The sequence below is a fragment of the Lathyrus oleraceus genome, chromosome 1 (assembly GCF_024323335.1).
Source record: "Lathyrus oleraceus cultivar Zhongwan6 chromosome 1, CAAS_Psat_ZW6_1.0, whole genome shotgun sequence".
NCBI lineage: Eukaryota > Viridiplantae > Streptophyta > Magnoliopsida > Fabales > Fabaceae > Lathyrus > Lathyrus oleraceus.
Window position 1 is genome coordinate 377,925,525 of NC_066579.1, and position 15,842 is coordinate 377,941,366.

The 15,842-nt window shown below is 35.3% G+C and overlaps 1 protein-coding gene across 1 annotated transcript; it reads left to right on the forward strand.

Annotated features, from left to right (window-relative positions):
- The first annotated feature begins 1,613 nt into the window (after window positions 1-1,613).
- LOC127137769 (glycerol-3-phosphate acyltransferase 9) lies at window positions 1,614-8,797 on the forward strand. Its single transcript, XM_051064194.1, has 13 exons — window positions 1,614-1,937; window positions 3,262-3,415; window positions 3,577-3,634; window positions 4,059-4,177; window positions 4,594-4,693; window positions 5,542-5,637; window positions 6,598-6,694; window positions 7,076-7,163; window positions 7,240-7,336; window positions 7,507-7,592; window positions 7,724-7,843; window positions 7,930-8,028; window positions 8,472-8,797. The coding sequence occupies exons 2-13, from the start codon at window positions 3,294-3,296 to the stop codon at window positions 8,518-8,520; spliced, it is 1,131 nt and encodes a 376-aa protein (XP_050920151.1). The 5' UTR covers window positions 1,614-1,937; window positions 3,262-3,293; the 3' UTR covers window positions 8,521-8,797.
- Window positions 8,798-15,842: the final 7,045 nt, after the last annotated feature.

The following is a 15,842-nucleotide window of genomic DNA, read 5'->3' on the forward strand; positions in this document are numbered from 1 at the left end:
ATACTCAAAAAAGAGACGAACAACGTAAAGTGAAGAGAATGTTGTAAAGACGAAGACAAATGGCAACAAAGATAAATCTTTTAAATAAAGAGATATTTCTGGAAATAAAAGATGAATTGAATTACTTCAAAGTAAATGACAATGGTGTAAATCAAACGTACATTTCTCAATTTGCTGTTTCTCTACACACGAATACTTGGTAAATTTTACAGATTTTGTACACACTTTGAACACACATGATCGTAGCACTAACACCTTTTATTTATACTAGTCGAAATAACCGTTTCTAACAGCCTTTCTATCACATCGAGACAGATGACGCTTTGCATGGATGCAACTATCCATTACGCTCAATGTGTACCTTCAACAATTCAGATAAGAACAAAAGTTCTCTCCTTTATTTGAATTTGAATCTATCATCAAAAACGTCTTCAAACACTAAAAATATTTCTAAGTCCCTGCAACATCTTGACCCTCTTATCAAGGCATCTTCGACTAGAACTCCCAATATCTGATATAGTCGAAACATCTTCACAGGGAACTCCATTTCTTAATTCTAATATGGGCGTCGAAATTAGGAGCTAACACCAAATAAATAAAGGAATTTTCTAGGTTGAAGCTTTGACTTGAGGCTGTTGAGTAATCTTGAAAAATCTTCTTAAAAGACTGGATATTGGAAAACTTACCAATGCAAAAAATCAGGAGGTTGTAATCATAGAAAATATGAGAGGGAACTAAGTTATTCCCAGAAGATTTAATAAGATCAAGGCCGCCTTGCGACACCAACTTAAAAATGTTTCTACTCAACACATCCTATCTACTCAACACATCCTATTGCAGATAAAAACATAAGAGGAGAAAGTGGGTCACCCTGCCTAACCCTTATCTTACAATTAAAATAACCATGACGCACACCATTCATATTGATATATAAGCTAACATAAGAGAACATGACGTTCATCCGATTACAAAACTGCTAACTAAATCCAAAGTTGGAGAGAACCTTGAGCAGAAACTCCCCGGTAATGATATCAAAAGCCTTGACAATGTCTACTTTCATAATCAAATTACCATATTTATTCTTGCTATCAAACACATTAATTAATAACTTCAAATGCTAGACAAGTACACTCATAAATGTTTCTACCATATATAAAACCTCTTTAATTTTTGAAACAGGAAAAGACAATTTGACGCCAACATATCTACCCGAATTTTAGAAATGATCTTATATTTAAAATTGGAATTATCATCTATAATAATGTTGTTCTTAAAATAAAAAAATAAAGCCAATTAAAAAATATGGATATCAGAAGTTAACTTCTAGAAAAAAAATACAATTTCGGTTTTTTAAAAATAAATAGGATGTAATGAACCATCTTCTTCGTAATAATTGGTACACAATGAATCCTTTCCTCTTTAAATAGATGATCCTATTTAACCACATTTAATCTAATTAGTTAGTTTTTGTTTAAAAAAATATTTTTAAAGGAATAAATAATTAAAATTTATTGGAAAAGTACCGCACACTCTGCGTGTTAAAAAAAAAATAAAAAATTTGTGTGTAATTTTATGTGTAGAGATACAAGTCTCTGGCCTAGAATAGGATCACCAATTGTTAAAGCGTGACCTAGCAATTAGTTCCACTAAACCAAATCTGTTGGTACTTAACATCTTAATTAATTCATGTGAAATAAACCAATAGCTGAAATGGACGGAGACATTACTATTATGCAATCGAATTGAGTCTCTGTTACTGAAAACGTAGTAACATTCCGTGATGATATCGAAGCTTCTCTTTTTATTCTTCTTCAGATTTTGTAATTGAAGAACACTCTTCTCTCGTTCTACCTTCAAACCCATTCCAGAACCTTCTCTCTCTAATCACTCACCGCCAACATTTTCGCCGTCTACGACGAGAAAAAATTCAGATCTAGGTTTTTACTCTTTCTGCTTATCCTGTTTTCGGTGTTTATAGATATTGTTAATTTCGTAGTTTTGGTGAGCCACAGTAGTAGCTTTTGGAAAATCACTGTTTGATTTCAGCGAATCCATCGTCGTATCAAACATGCACTTCATATTAGTGATAGCTTCTGCTTTTAAGTTGATTTTTTAACCTTATGGCATGTTGTCTCATACTTTTGCTTTTTCATTCTCAGGATCATACTAGTTGATAACACCATCAATTTAGACACTAAACTATTAAACTGTCTGCAATTTAGTCCATAAACTATTTAAATACAATAAGTAGAGTAGTCAGTGGTTGCGCTATCCCGCTATAGCGGAGTGGAGCGGAGGCCGCCCACAATGAAAAGATCCTTAGGGTAAATAGTGGGATAGTGGAGCGGTTTCTGATCCGCTATCCTTTTCCCCTTCGAAAAACCGAAATTATCCCTTAAATTTACAACGTTTTTAGGATAATTTTGGGTTTTGCAATCAAATTTGATTTCAGACTCAACTTTAACCTTCCTTCATAGTGGTTTATGCACTTCAAGAGTCATGTGTGCTTTGATTTATTAATATTTTATGTGTTGAGTTATTTGTTTAATTTTACATTAAATATATGTTTATAATTATTATATGTAATTTGACCAAAAAATGATCAAATAGAGTATATGCTATCCGACTTTTGGGGTCGGCCGCGCCGCGCCGCTACCCGAGAATGACTACGCTGGTCTGGTCACTAAAGAATATAAAATCCGTCAATTTAGTCAATTATGTTAAGTTGTTGGTGGTTAAATAGATGGATTCCATATAGTACAGGGACTAGTTGTTATATTTAGGTATTTTCGAAATTAAACCGGAAAGAGAGTGATAGTTTAGGGACTAAATTTATGGATAAGGATTGGGACAAGTAATAATATTGATTTGAACATTTTACCATATTTTTAGCATAAGCATATATATATATATATATATATATATATATATATATATATATATATATATATATATATATATATATATATATATATATATATATATATATATATATATATATATATATATATATATATATATATATATATATATATATATATATTTAGTAATGAATATGACTGGTGAAAAGGAGATTACAGTTGAAGCTTTCATTGTTTGGATCAACCCATTATGTATTCACTTAGTGATTTGTGGTAGTTGTAGAAATCAAATAATTAATTAGTTGACTATTCCATTGGAAACTAAACACGATTGGTGTGCGTCCCTTGAGTGAATATTGGCCAAACTTTCAGTATTTGAAACTTCATTTTTCCTTTTAAGAAATTGCTGGAAGAAGTGATAACACAACACTGATGAATAGCAAGGGATCACTTCAGTCTTCAAGTTCTGAGTTGGATTTGGATCGACCCAACATTGAGGATTACCTTCCTTCGGGAGTTGCCATCCAACAAGAACCTCGCGGCAAGCTTCGCCTGTATGTCTTCTCTCTTCTATATTCTGTTTGTACTTTTATTTGGATAAGTGCCAAATAAAGAAGCAGTATTTTATTCACTTTATTTTTTGATGTATGGTTTTTGGTTTGGTTGTGATTTTAATATTACTAGTTTTCTACTTTCTTCTGGTTATTTTTTTCAGGCATGACTTGCTTGATATCTCTCCTACTTTGTCTGAGGCAGCCGGTGCTATTGTAGATGTAAGCTTTTTACCTCATTTTTTATTCATTGTTTTACTTTATTTGTGGTTTTGATAGGTCATAAATTATCTTTCAGAGAATCAATTGTGATGACAATGTTGTATTGAGAACTTTATGTCAAACATAATAAGCTCTCCATTTTTTAAAATTGTACACTTTTGCTGCCACTGATATCCTTATGTCTCGGATTTTCTGTTCCATTCTCATGTTTGTTTAGGTTATTTATGATAATAAGCAAAGTAGCAAACTTATATTTTAAAATCATAATATCAACAATATACTGTGTGTCTGTGTGTGTATATGCAAATGGAATCCAATAGAGTTATTCTCCTGTTTTGTTATAAACTAAAACCTCTTTTATCGTCTTGTTTAAGCTTTGATGGTTACTCTTACTCACACATTCAGAACTTTTATGTTGGACCAGGACTCATTCACAAGATGCTTCAAGTCAAATCCTCCAGAACCATGGAATTGGAATATTTATTTGTTTCCTTTGTGGTGTTTTGGAGTTTTTATTCGATATTTGATAATATTCCCCACAAGGTTAGTTTGTTCCTGATACTATGCATTTTACTGTTATGGTTAAGTTTGGCTATTACAGGGTCTGATTAGGAAAACAATTTTTTAGGACATGATTTGAAATTTGACTTTTCCACCATTTGATCATCCTTTCGTATTTAGCCTATGTTTCTTACTTTGCTGCTCTTCATGTTACTATTAAGTTTGGCTACTAGAGGGTCCGCTTAGCTGATTTCAGATTGTGTAATTAAGCACTAAGATTCACAATATATTAGTAAAACAACTTTTAGGACATGATTTGAATTTTGACTTTTCTTTCCACTATCTAATCCACCTTCCGTATTTAGCCTATTTGTCTTCCTTAGCTGCTTTTCATGTTATTAAGTTTCTTTATTTTCATCTTTTCTAGCAAAATGATGCTATCCTAATTGATCCTGCAGGGTTCTCGTGTTAACAATAGGATGGATAATATTTCTTTCCTCGTTTATTCCAGTGCACCTTCTGTTGAAAGGACATGACAAGTTGAGGAGGAGTATTGAGGTGCATATTCAACTTATTCTTCATTCATTCCATTTTTGTCTATTTTATGTTTTTGTTCAACATTGGTTTCACCGTCTCTTTTCTTATACACTACGACTTAAACTACTGTTAATGACTGTTTTAACAACATAAAATATAAATAGCTTCTTGAGTTTTCTATATTTTTATTCAGGTTATTTTGAACCATAGTAAATTTCTTGGTTTCAGTTGTCTTGATGATATAATATTTAAGATGTATGATACTATTATATTGTTTCTTACGAAAATGTATATCTACCTCATGTTTATGTCTATAATTTGTTATCTGTTCGCGTACTTCTAATTGAGTATTGTTATGACTTTAACGTTTTAGCTTCATTTGGTTTTAAATGTCTATCACCTATAGTCTCTCTATTCATTTTTCCTCATCCATTGGGAAAAACATTGCATTTGCCTTAGGTTTTGTTTTTGTTTTACTACAAAAAGCAAATGATTCTCTTGCAATAAGAATATTAATATCCAATCAATAGACATTGTTAAAATGGCTGCATTTAAAAATCAAATGGTCAATTAGATTGCCGGAGAGTTGGTAGAAATATGTTGAATAATGAAAACACCTGTGAAGGTGTATTTTTATTGTCGAAGTTCTAAGGAACTAGATTTGGTCAAAGGGGGGAAAATTTAAATTTGTCCTCTATGTAATGACTTACCTGATTAATCGATGCTGTATGGAGTGGAGTACAAAATGCAATGTATTGTCTTTATTCTCTTAGCGCCTTCTCTAATTTTCCCTTTGCTCGGTATTAATTCCTGCACATTAACCTTTTGTTCATTGAATTAAATGTATTTAAATTGTTAATTTCCTTCAGAGGTCTTTGGTAGAGATGATGTGCAGTTTCTTTGTTGCATCCTGGACTGGGGTTGTCAAGTATCATGGACCGAGGCCCAGCAGGCGACCAAAACAGGTTTGTTCAACATGTGTTAATGTTGTTGTATTTTTCCTCATTTTCATATTCAGGTAAGATTAGGGATGACAATGGGTACGGTTTGGGCAGGGTATTATAGCACCCGTCCCCATACCCGCGGTTTGAAATAATTCCCATACCCACCTGGGAATGTTCGTCCCCGTAAGGCTTGGGCAAGGTACTATAGCACCCCAGCCCATACCCGCCTGGGCACCAATTTTCGTACCCGTATCCGTGCACTATGGCACCCTGGTCATAGGCTATGGATACCTAAGTACTCGTACGCGTCCTATTACCCACATTTCTAATGAAAATAAATCATTCAATGATAAAATATCATATAATTTTAAGTTTTTAACAACATTAAAAATATTTTCAAAGATTTTATTGTTGAGTTATGAAATAAACGAACACTTGTATTAAAATGCGTAATAGTCTAATACTGATGTATTTTTTTTTAAAATTGATACATATATTTGTATATATTAATATAAATTAAAATATAGAAATTGTTAGAAACTAGAGAAGAGTTAGTTAGGATTTCTGTTTTCATCTTGTAACAAAATTCTATTATGATTTGAAAGTATTACAATAGAGTGACACCTTGTTACTTATAGCAGTAACAAGGTGACCTACTATAGTAGGTAAATTCTACTTCTAATGCTTACAGTTGACAGTACAACAGATAGGGTAAATTACTAGCTAAGCACTACCCAAATAGAAATGTATATTGTGCGGGTATGGGGCGGAGTGGGTATTAAGGTACAAGTACCCGCACCCATATCCTGTTATTTTAGTGGGTAATTACCGTGGCCTGGCCGTGTCCATTTTGCGTGTTTTTACCCTACCCGCTGTGGGTATTATTTGCGGGTACCCACTGGGTATGAGCTTTATTGCCATCCCTAGGTAAGATCAATGTAGTTAATCACTAATCAAGCCTTCACTTCATTTTCTTTACAGGTTTTTGTGGCCAATCACACTTCCATGATAGATTTCATCATCTTAGAACAGATGACTGCTTTTGCTGTTATTATGCAGAAGCATCCTGGATGGGTTGGTAAGCATATAGAGCATCATTTGAATACACAGAACACATGTTTTCATCATGGATGAGGAGCTTATGATCTAAGCATTTGTTGTTGGTTTTGTTGAAGTTAAAAGGTTTTATATAACAAGAGAAAGGAATCAATACTTCGAATTATGATTTATGACTCCAATTATATGTGTTGATTATACAAAAGGCAAAGCACCAACCCTATTTATACTAATACTAGCTCCTAATTCTAATCCAACAGGGAAATAAATCATGGTTGAGAGATAGCATATATGATGAACAGTAATGGATGATTTAAAGAGTAGCTTTGTAATGTTGAGTTGTTATAATTTATTTAGGCTTAATTTATTTATGAATTTTATTAAAAGTATAGCTACTGTGCAGGACTGTTGCAAAGTACCATTTTGGAGAGTGTAGGATGTATCTGGTTCAATCGATCAGAGGCGAAGGATCGAGAGATTGTGGCAAGAAAGTAAGTATATGTAAAGATATTAGAAAATATATCTTGTTTCAGATTCTGCTTTACTTACATGATTATGCATATTTAGATTGAGGGAGCATGTCCTGGGAGCTGACAACAATCCTCTTCTCATATTTCCCGAGGGAACTTGTGTAAACAATCACTATACCGTCATGTTCAAGAAGGTATGCGAATCATTTGTAACTGCGATCATTTTAAAATGCAGTAGTGTTATTGTATTAATGGAACAGCTTATTATGTTTTTGTTCTTATGTTATTTTGCACTCATTATTTTCTCTTCTATTCATGTTCCTATTCTCTTTATTGAAGCCTTGTAACTTTTAATGGTGTTTAGGGTGCATTTGAACTTGGCTGTACAGTTTGCCCGGTCGCAATCAAGTACAACAAAATATTTGTCGATGCTTTTTGGAACAGTCGAAAGTAAGATGACAGTGCTCTAGTGGTTTATAGAGGGTTTTTGGCTTTCTTCCGTCCGCAACAATATTGATTACTTCTACTACATGCCATAGTTTAGTGTTGTAATAGAAATTCTGCATTTCATGCATATGCAGGCAATCGTTCACTACACATCTATTGCAGCTAATGACATCTTGGGCTGTTGTTTGTGATGTTTGGTACCTGGAGCCGCAAAATCTGAAGCCAGGAGAGACAGCCATCGAGTTTGCGGAAAGGTAAATAATCTTGACCCCAAATGTATAAAGAGAGAGGTCTACGTTTGCCTTTCTCTAACTGTTGAAATTGTGTTTTAACTTTGCAGGGTGAGAGACATAATCTCACATCGTGCTGGCCTTAAAAAGGTTCCATGGGATGGGTATCTGAAGTATTCTCGTCCTAGCCCAAAGCATAGAGAAAGAAAGTAAGTTCAAGCTCCTAACTTTTCTAGATGTTTGCTGTGCTATAATTTATTGACTGCGACATAAAAGTTACCGTTTTTTTATGTTTTTTTTGGTTTCTTAAAATGTTTTTGGCTCTATTTTGGCGGTATTTGGTCACAGTCGTTTGCAAGAACAGGCCTATATGTTAGTTGTATCTAATGTGTTACTTGAACCATTTTGTCTATGTCAAAATATAGTGTTAGTATTTAACAATATTTAATAGCCCTGCATTACTAATACGACTAGTTAAATGCTATAGTAGTAATACTACATTCAATAAATGTTTATGTTGCAATATGCAACTAATGTTGTTTGCTAGATATCTACATTTTACTGTCATGTGCCATGTTAGAAATCTAGATTCTCTGTTAACTCTTATGTGTCATGTTTTTGAGTATATTGGCTATCATTCATTCATTTGTAGGCAACAGAACTTTGCTGAGTCGGTGCTGCGGCGCTTGGAAGAAAAGTGACGTGCCTTTTGTATATTTTTCTTCTCTATGTCATTCTCCAACCTTTTTCTCTTTCTTTTCTTTTTAATTTAATGTCACTATTTATATTTTAGGTCCATTTAGTTATGTTTACATCCAAAAAAAAGTTGGCCAATAAATTTATGCAAGGATGATCATTTTCTTGGACAAATAAACGAGAGGAACTAGATTTCATGGATGAATAATTTTGGTATTTTTGATGTATTCTGGATCCCAGCCTTCATTCAAACGGATTGACAGTATTCCCCTTTCGTAGTTATTTTTGTGTGAATTATTTATTCTTTGTATTTCTCCTATTTCAATCTTCCACAAAATAAAGTTAAAATTCCTTTACAGGATAAAATTGGAAACAGAAATTATTAGCACATACATACTCCTTGAAGGAAGGTTGAACTCTTAGGTTCTAAGCCTTCACAAACATTACAAGCCTCTTGGAGGTTGAACTATTGTTTTCAAAAGTATGAACAGGTGCTAATTTTTTCATCACAATTCGATGATTCGATATTCCGAAAGTAATCACCGAACATACAATTATTCTATGTCCGGTTGAAAAACCTGTTTCCCAATAGCGATCAATAAAATCTAAGATCATTTCATAATTGGGTAGAAGATGAAAAAATTGCACACAAAGATAAATAAATAATAATAGCCATTGAAATGAATAAAATATAACTCATAAAGTACTATTTCAAATATATTAAAAAAATTTGATCTACACTTTTTTTTAGAGATTCATAAAGATTAACAAAGAAAATAAATAGATATAGAGTGTTTCCATGCAAGACTTTGAGGAATAGATGACAAATGCAAGGGATCAATTACATGTTTTAACAAAAAAACATTAGACACATAGATTAATTATATATAAAAAAATTAATTAGTAAAATATCATCAATACTAATTAGTTTGATTTTAGTATTGTGTGAGAATCATGTAATTGGTCCAAAACCTCAAAGTTATAATTCACAATATTCAATTAATTTTTATTTATGAATTGAATTTAAAAATAGACCCAATCCAAATTAGTTAGAATTGGTTTATGCATTTGTTTATGTCTTATTCCTCAAGTTTTCGAGCATTTAACGTACCATCTCCAATTGTATCTGATATCCTTCAAACTAAATAATTTGATCAAAGTTTTCAATTATTTTCAAAATTCACTACAAATTTGTGCAAATTTCGAAACTCCAGAATGATATCGAAAATTCTCAAGTCTCTATCAAAAATTTTGAAAACAATAATTTTTTTTTGGAAATTTCAAAATTTATGTGAGAATCCTTTGAATTTGTATTGGAAATTTCTAAAATTCCGATATTTTTATATGCGTTTTTTTCAAAAATTTATGAATTCCAGGTATTTTTTATAACATTTTATCGAAAATTTCTGAATTTTTGACAGTTCAAAAAAATTGTTTTTTTTTTAGAAATTTCAGAATTTTCAGTGATGTGGGAAATTTCAATTTTTTTTGAAGTTAACTAATTTTTATGTTTATTTTTTCTTTTCGTTTTTGCAGTGAAATATAGGGGAAAAGACGACATCATTGCAGGCAGAGTCACAAATATAGCGGCAACCAAGACTAGGGCTGCTGAGGCTGAGTCTTCCTAGCTACGGGATGAACGAGTAGTTCCAACCGATTCGCACCGAAAATGATTGGCTGAGCAAAGGCAGTTCCGCACATCCCGTAGCATCCGACGCCAAACAGTGAGATCAAACAAGCAACCCATGAGGTGCAGATTCAGGTTGTTCATGGCCTAGCAGTCGATGTTGGTGCAAAGGTAGAATAAAAGATGAATATTCTTTTAAGAGAATGACGGCTACAAAAAGGATTAAAAGTTACAATGATTGACACCCTATTTATAAGCTAAAACTAGGGTTACTACAATAGGATAAAATACTAAAATACCCTCTAACAAACTTAGGGGCTAAGAAAATAATACAATTTAAATATGAATTAAATCTAATAAAATCTAATACCATCCCTTAATTCATATTCCATCAAAACTTGTAACACCAATTCCATCCCTTAATATGAGAAATTGGTCAGTCTTGATAGCTTTCGTCAGAACATCTGCCAACTGCTTCTGAGTGCTGCAGTGTACAACTTCTAACACTCCCCTCTGAACTTGATGTCTCAGAAAATGATACTTGGTCTCAATGTGCTTGCTTCTCCCATGCAACACTGGGTTTCTGGCAAGATTGATTGCAGACTTGTTGTCAATCATCAGCTTCAGAGGTTTGTTTACTTTAATATTCAGATCCTGCAATAGATTCAGAATCCACACAGCTTGGCATGCAGTAACAGCACCTGCAATATATTCAGCTTCACAAGTTGACAACGCCACAACAGGTTGCTTCTTGGAACACCAAGAAATGGGACCTCCCAGAAATTTGAATAAGTACCCAGACGTACTTCTTCTGTCAACTCTGTCTCCACACCAATCAGAATCTGAATAACTCAGAAGTTCTGACTCATCCTTTCTTCCAGAAGGAAATAATACTCCATACTTCAGAGTTCCCTTGATATACCTCAGAATCCTGACTGCAGCTTGGTAATGGGACCACTTAGGTTTACTCATGAACCTACTAACCATCCCAACTGAATAGCAAATATCAGGTCTGGTATTGCACAAATACCTCAGAGAACCAACTAACTGTTTGAAGGTTGTAGCGTCCACATCCTTTCCATCAGAGTCAGAATCCAGCTTCTGATTTGTATCAGAAGGTGTGACAGCAATCTTACAATTCTCTAATTCAAATCTCTTCAGAAGTTCTAATTCATACTTGAGCTGATGCAAAATAATACCTTTCTCAGAGTATCTGAACTCCATCCCTAGAAAGTATGTCATTTTGCCTAAATCAGTCATTTCGAATTCATTCATCAGAACTTTCTTGAACTTGGCTATCTCCTGTTCAGAACTTCCAGTCAGCAGTATATCATCAACATATAAACATACCAGAGTCATATTTCCTTCAGAAGTATGCTGAACATAGACACCGTACTCCATCTCACATTTCTGAAAGCCTTGCCTCTTGAAAAATGAATCAATCTTCAGATTCCAAGCTCTGGGCGCTTGTTTCAATCCATATAGAGCTTTGTATAATCTGTACACCATCCCTTCCTGATTCTTTTTCACAAATCCAGGAGGTTGTGACACGTAAACTTCTTCTTCTAATGGACCGTTCAGAAATGCAGATTTTACATCTAAATGCATCAGAGGCCAATTCCTGTTAGCAGCTATTGCAATCACCATTCTGATTGTTTCATGTCTTGCTACAGGTGCAAACACTTCAGAGTAATCCAGCCCAGGTTTCTGTAGAAATCCTCTGGCTACCAATCTTGCTTTATGTTTGCCAATTGAACCATCTGGCTTTAACTTCTGCTTGAAAACCCATCTGACGCTGATGGCTTTCTTGTCTTTTGGAAGTTCTGTCAGCTTCCAAGTCTTGTTTCTCTCTATAGCATCAAGTTCTTCTTTCATGGCCTTCAGCCAGAGCTTCTGCTTAAGAGCCTCTTCTGTACTTATGGGTTCAGAGTCTACTAACATGGCACACTGAATAACTTCTCCTTCAGAGTCTACTTCAGTGTCTTGCAGCATGTCAAATTCTGCATATCTTCTGGGGATGTTTCTGACTCTTTGTGGTCTCTGAACTTGTTCAGAGTCTTCAACTTCAGAGTTTCTACCTTCAGATGGTTGACTTCCTCCAGAGCTTTGACCATCTGAAGGTTCTGGCATATTTCCAAAGTCTGAATTGCCACCAGAATCTGGATTACCATCAGAGTCTGGGTCATCAGAGTCTGGATCATCAGAGTCTGAAACATCAGAGTCTGGAACATCAGAGTCTGGAACATCAGATTCTGGATCACTATCAGAGTCAGAATCAACGTCAGAATTTACTCCAACCTCAGAAATTCTGAACTCTGACCTTTCTTCAGAAGTTCTAACATCAGAATCAGATTGAGACTTATCCCAATTCCAAACTTCTGATTCCTTCACAATCACATCTCTGCTGAATTCAATTTTATTGGTTTCTGGACAATAGAGCTTGTATGCACCTGTACTGTGGTACCCTATCAGAATCATCACTTTGCTTCTATCATCCAGCTTCTGTCTTCTGGCTTCTGGAACATGTTTATAGCAAACAGAACCAAACACCTTCAGATGACTAACACTTTGCTTATCTCCAGTCCACTTCTGTATTGGAACTATTTCCTTCAACTTCTTCGTAGGACATCGGTTGAGTACATACGTTGCAGTGGCAACAGCTTCTCCCCAGAGCTTCTGAGGAAGTTTCTTCTCCTTTAGCATGCTTCTCACCATATCAAGCAGAGTGCGGTTTCTTCTTTCAGCAAGACCATTGTGTTGAGGGGTATAAGGAGCAGTAACCTCATGCTCAATTCCATTCTCCTCACAGAACTTCTGGAACTCTTTGGAGTTATACTCACCTCCACCGTCAGTTCTAAGAATCTTCAACTTCTGACCACTCTGATTCTCAGCCTTCATTCTGAACTTCTTGAATTCATCAAACACCTCGTGTTTAAACTTAATAAGGGATACCCATGTCATTCTTGTGAATTCATCAACAAATAACACAAAGTATTTATTCCCTCCAATCGATGCTACTGGAAATGGACCACACACATCAGAATGTACAACTCCCAAGGCATGTTTTGCTCTTGGAGCAGTTTCTGACGCAAATGGCAATCGTGGTTGTTTTCCTTCCATGCAAACTTTGCATGACTTTTCAGGCTTCTTAATTGCAGGAATTCCATGTACCAACTTCTTTGAATTCAGATGTTTTAAGCTTCTGAAATTCAAATGACCAAATCTTCTGTGCCACAGCTCACTCTCCTTCTCAGCACTTGTTGCACTAAGACATTCTGAGTCTGCAGTTCTGACATTCACCTTGAATGTTCTATTCCTTCCCTGTTCTGACTCCATAATCAACTTCTGATTGCAGTCATACAGCTTCAGAAGATTGTCCTTCATGGTAACTGAGAAACCTTTCTCAATTAATTGTCCCACACTCATCAGATTGCTTCTGATGCCAGGTACATACCACACGTTCTGAATCAATGCTGTTTTCCCATTGTTCAGAATCACTCTGACATTTCCCATACCTTCTGCATTAAGATATTTGTCATCAGCACATCTGATCTTTGTCCTTTTTTCAGAGTCAAAGTCAACCAGCCATTTCTTGTTTCCAGTAAGATGATTTGAACAGCCAGTGTCCATATACCACCAGTCTATCAGATCCATATCATCAGATTCAGAGGCCATCAATAGCACAGATTCGTCATCAGAACTTCTGGCTATATTTGCTTCTTCTGATTTTCTCTCCTTGTTTGACCAACAGTCTCTAGCAAAATGACCGAACTTCTTACAGCAGTAACATTGGATTTTCTTCTTGTCATACTTCTCTTTTCCCTTCTGAGCATTCTTTTGTCTATCAGAGGTTGAGCTTTCTGACTTCTGACCACCATCAGATCTTCTCCTGGCTTCTGACTGCTTCTGATACCTCCTATCAGAAGTTGCTTTCAGAGCCTGCTGCTCTACTTCCCTTTCAGAAGTTCTCTCAGTTAAACGCAACTCTTGCGCTTCTAGACTGCTCTGCAGCTCTTCAATTCTCATGGTGCTCAGATCTTTGGAATGTTCTATTGCTACCACAATGTAATCAAATTGACAGGTAAGGGATCTCAATACCTTCTCCATGATTGTTTCTTCAGAAAGAGTTTCTCCACACGCTTTCATCTCATTAGTGATCAGAATCACTCTGGAGATGTATTCAGAAACTTTCTCATTATTCTTCATGTTGAGATTCTCATATTGCTTTCTCAAGGACTGAAGCTTCACCTTCTTCACTGATGCGTCACCACCATAACATCTAACCAGTGTGTCCCACGCAGCCTTTGCTGTCGTTGAATCTGCAATCTTCTCAAACACATTTACATCAACACATTGATGAATGAAGAACAATGCTTTCTGATCCTTCTTCCTTACTTCCTTCTGCGCGTTTTTCTGTTCATCCGTCGCATCTGCTGCTACCGGAACATAACCATCAGTGACAAGATCTAGAACATCTTGAGCACCGAACAGTACACGCATTTGGATCATCCAACGATTCCAGTTTTTACCGTCAAATACTGGAAGTTTGGTGTTCATGTTGCCGTTTCCGTTCATCTTTCTACCTTGCACAGTACACTCAGATTTCTCACACAGTGTTTCCCAACCCACAGAATTAAAATTCTGATCAGATTTTGTTCAAGATTCAACACGAATCTAAGAATCAAAATCAAACACACAAGACCTCACGTTCACTCGTGTTTCCCGTGTTTCCCAATGAATCCGAACCGGAGCTCTAGATACCAATTGTTGGTGCAAAGGTAGAATAAAAGATGAATATTCTTTTAAGAGAATGACGGCTACAAAAAGGATTAAAAGTTACAATGATTGACACCCTATTTATAAGCTAAAACTAGGGTTACTACAATAGGATAAAATACTAAAATACCCTCTAACAAACTTAGGGGCTAAGAAAATAATACAATTTAAATATGAATTAAATCTAATAAAATCTAATAGTCGAGACAGATGAGATACGTCCAGTCAAATGCCCTTGTTGTAGATGAGGTGGTCCAGTCAGATGCCATGTTACTGATGAGGTGGCTGTCACAGATCCGGTCCCTTCTGCTACTGCTGATACAGAGGTTACGACTCCTGCTTCGACAGAGCCGTCAGTGCACACTAATGGAGAGTTCCTAGGAGGATCCATTGACCGATCGATGCTTACCGAGTATGCTGACCATGTGGCATATCGATTATGACATATATATATATATATATATATATATATTGTTTAACTTTATTTTATTTATTATTGTTCCATGATGTGTTGAAAGCTAACTGATCATTTTTTTTTAAAATTTGGTTGTTACGAGACCGTCTCCTATTGAAGGTGACATCCCATGGGTCGAAGATGAAGAACTTCCCCAAGACTCCGATGCCTGAGCAGGTCAGGAAAATTCTGCATGATTTCGGTTTCCTCTCATTTGTCGACCGCTCACTCACCATGTTCGACGCTTCACTTCTTACTGCCTTTTTGAGCGATGACACAGGGAGATATCTTCCTTTCATATTCCGTTTGGGGATATGACTATCCCTTTGGATGATGTCTCCTCGTTGTTCCATCTCCTAATCGCTGGTGGATTCTTCACCACTCCTGTTATTAGCCAAAAGCTTGCACACATGGTGGCTGTCCGAGATTTAGGAGTTATTGAGGAGGCCGTGCTAGAGGAGTTTGATTTT

What these genes read in the sequence shown, in the direction of transcription:
- LOC127137769 (XM_051064194.1), top strand. Translation starts at nt 3,294, where the DNA reads ATGAATAGCAAGGGATCACTTCAGTCTTCAAGTTCTGAGTTGGATTTG. An exon ending in TTGATAATATTCCCCACAAG is followed by an intron (nt 4,178 to 4,593) that starts GTTAGTTTGTTC and finishes TTGATCCTGCAG; the next exon opens with GGTTCTCGTGTTAACAATAG. An exon ending in CCAGCAGGCGACCAAAACAG is followed by an intron (nt 5,638 to 6,597) that starts GTTTGTTCAACA and finishes TTTTCTTTACAG; the next exon opens with GTTTTTGTGGCCAATCACAC.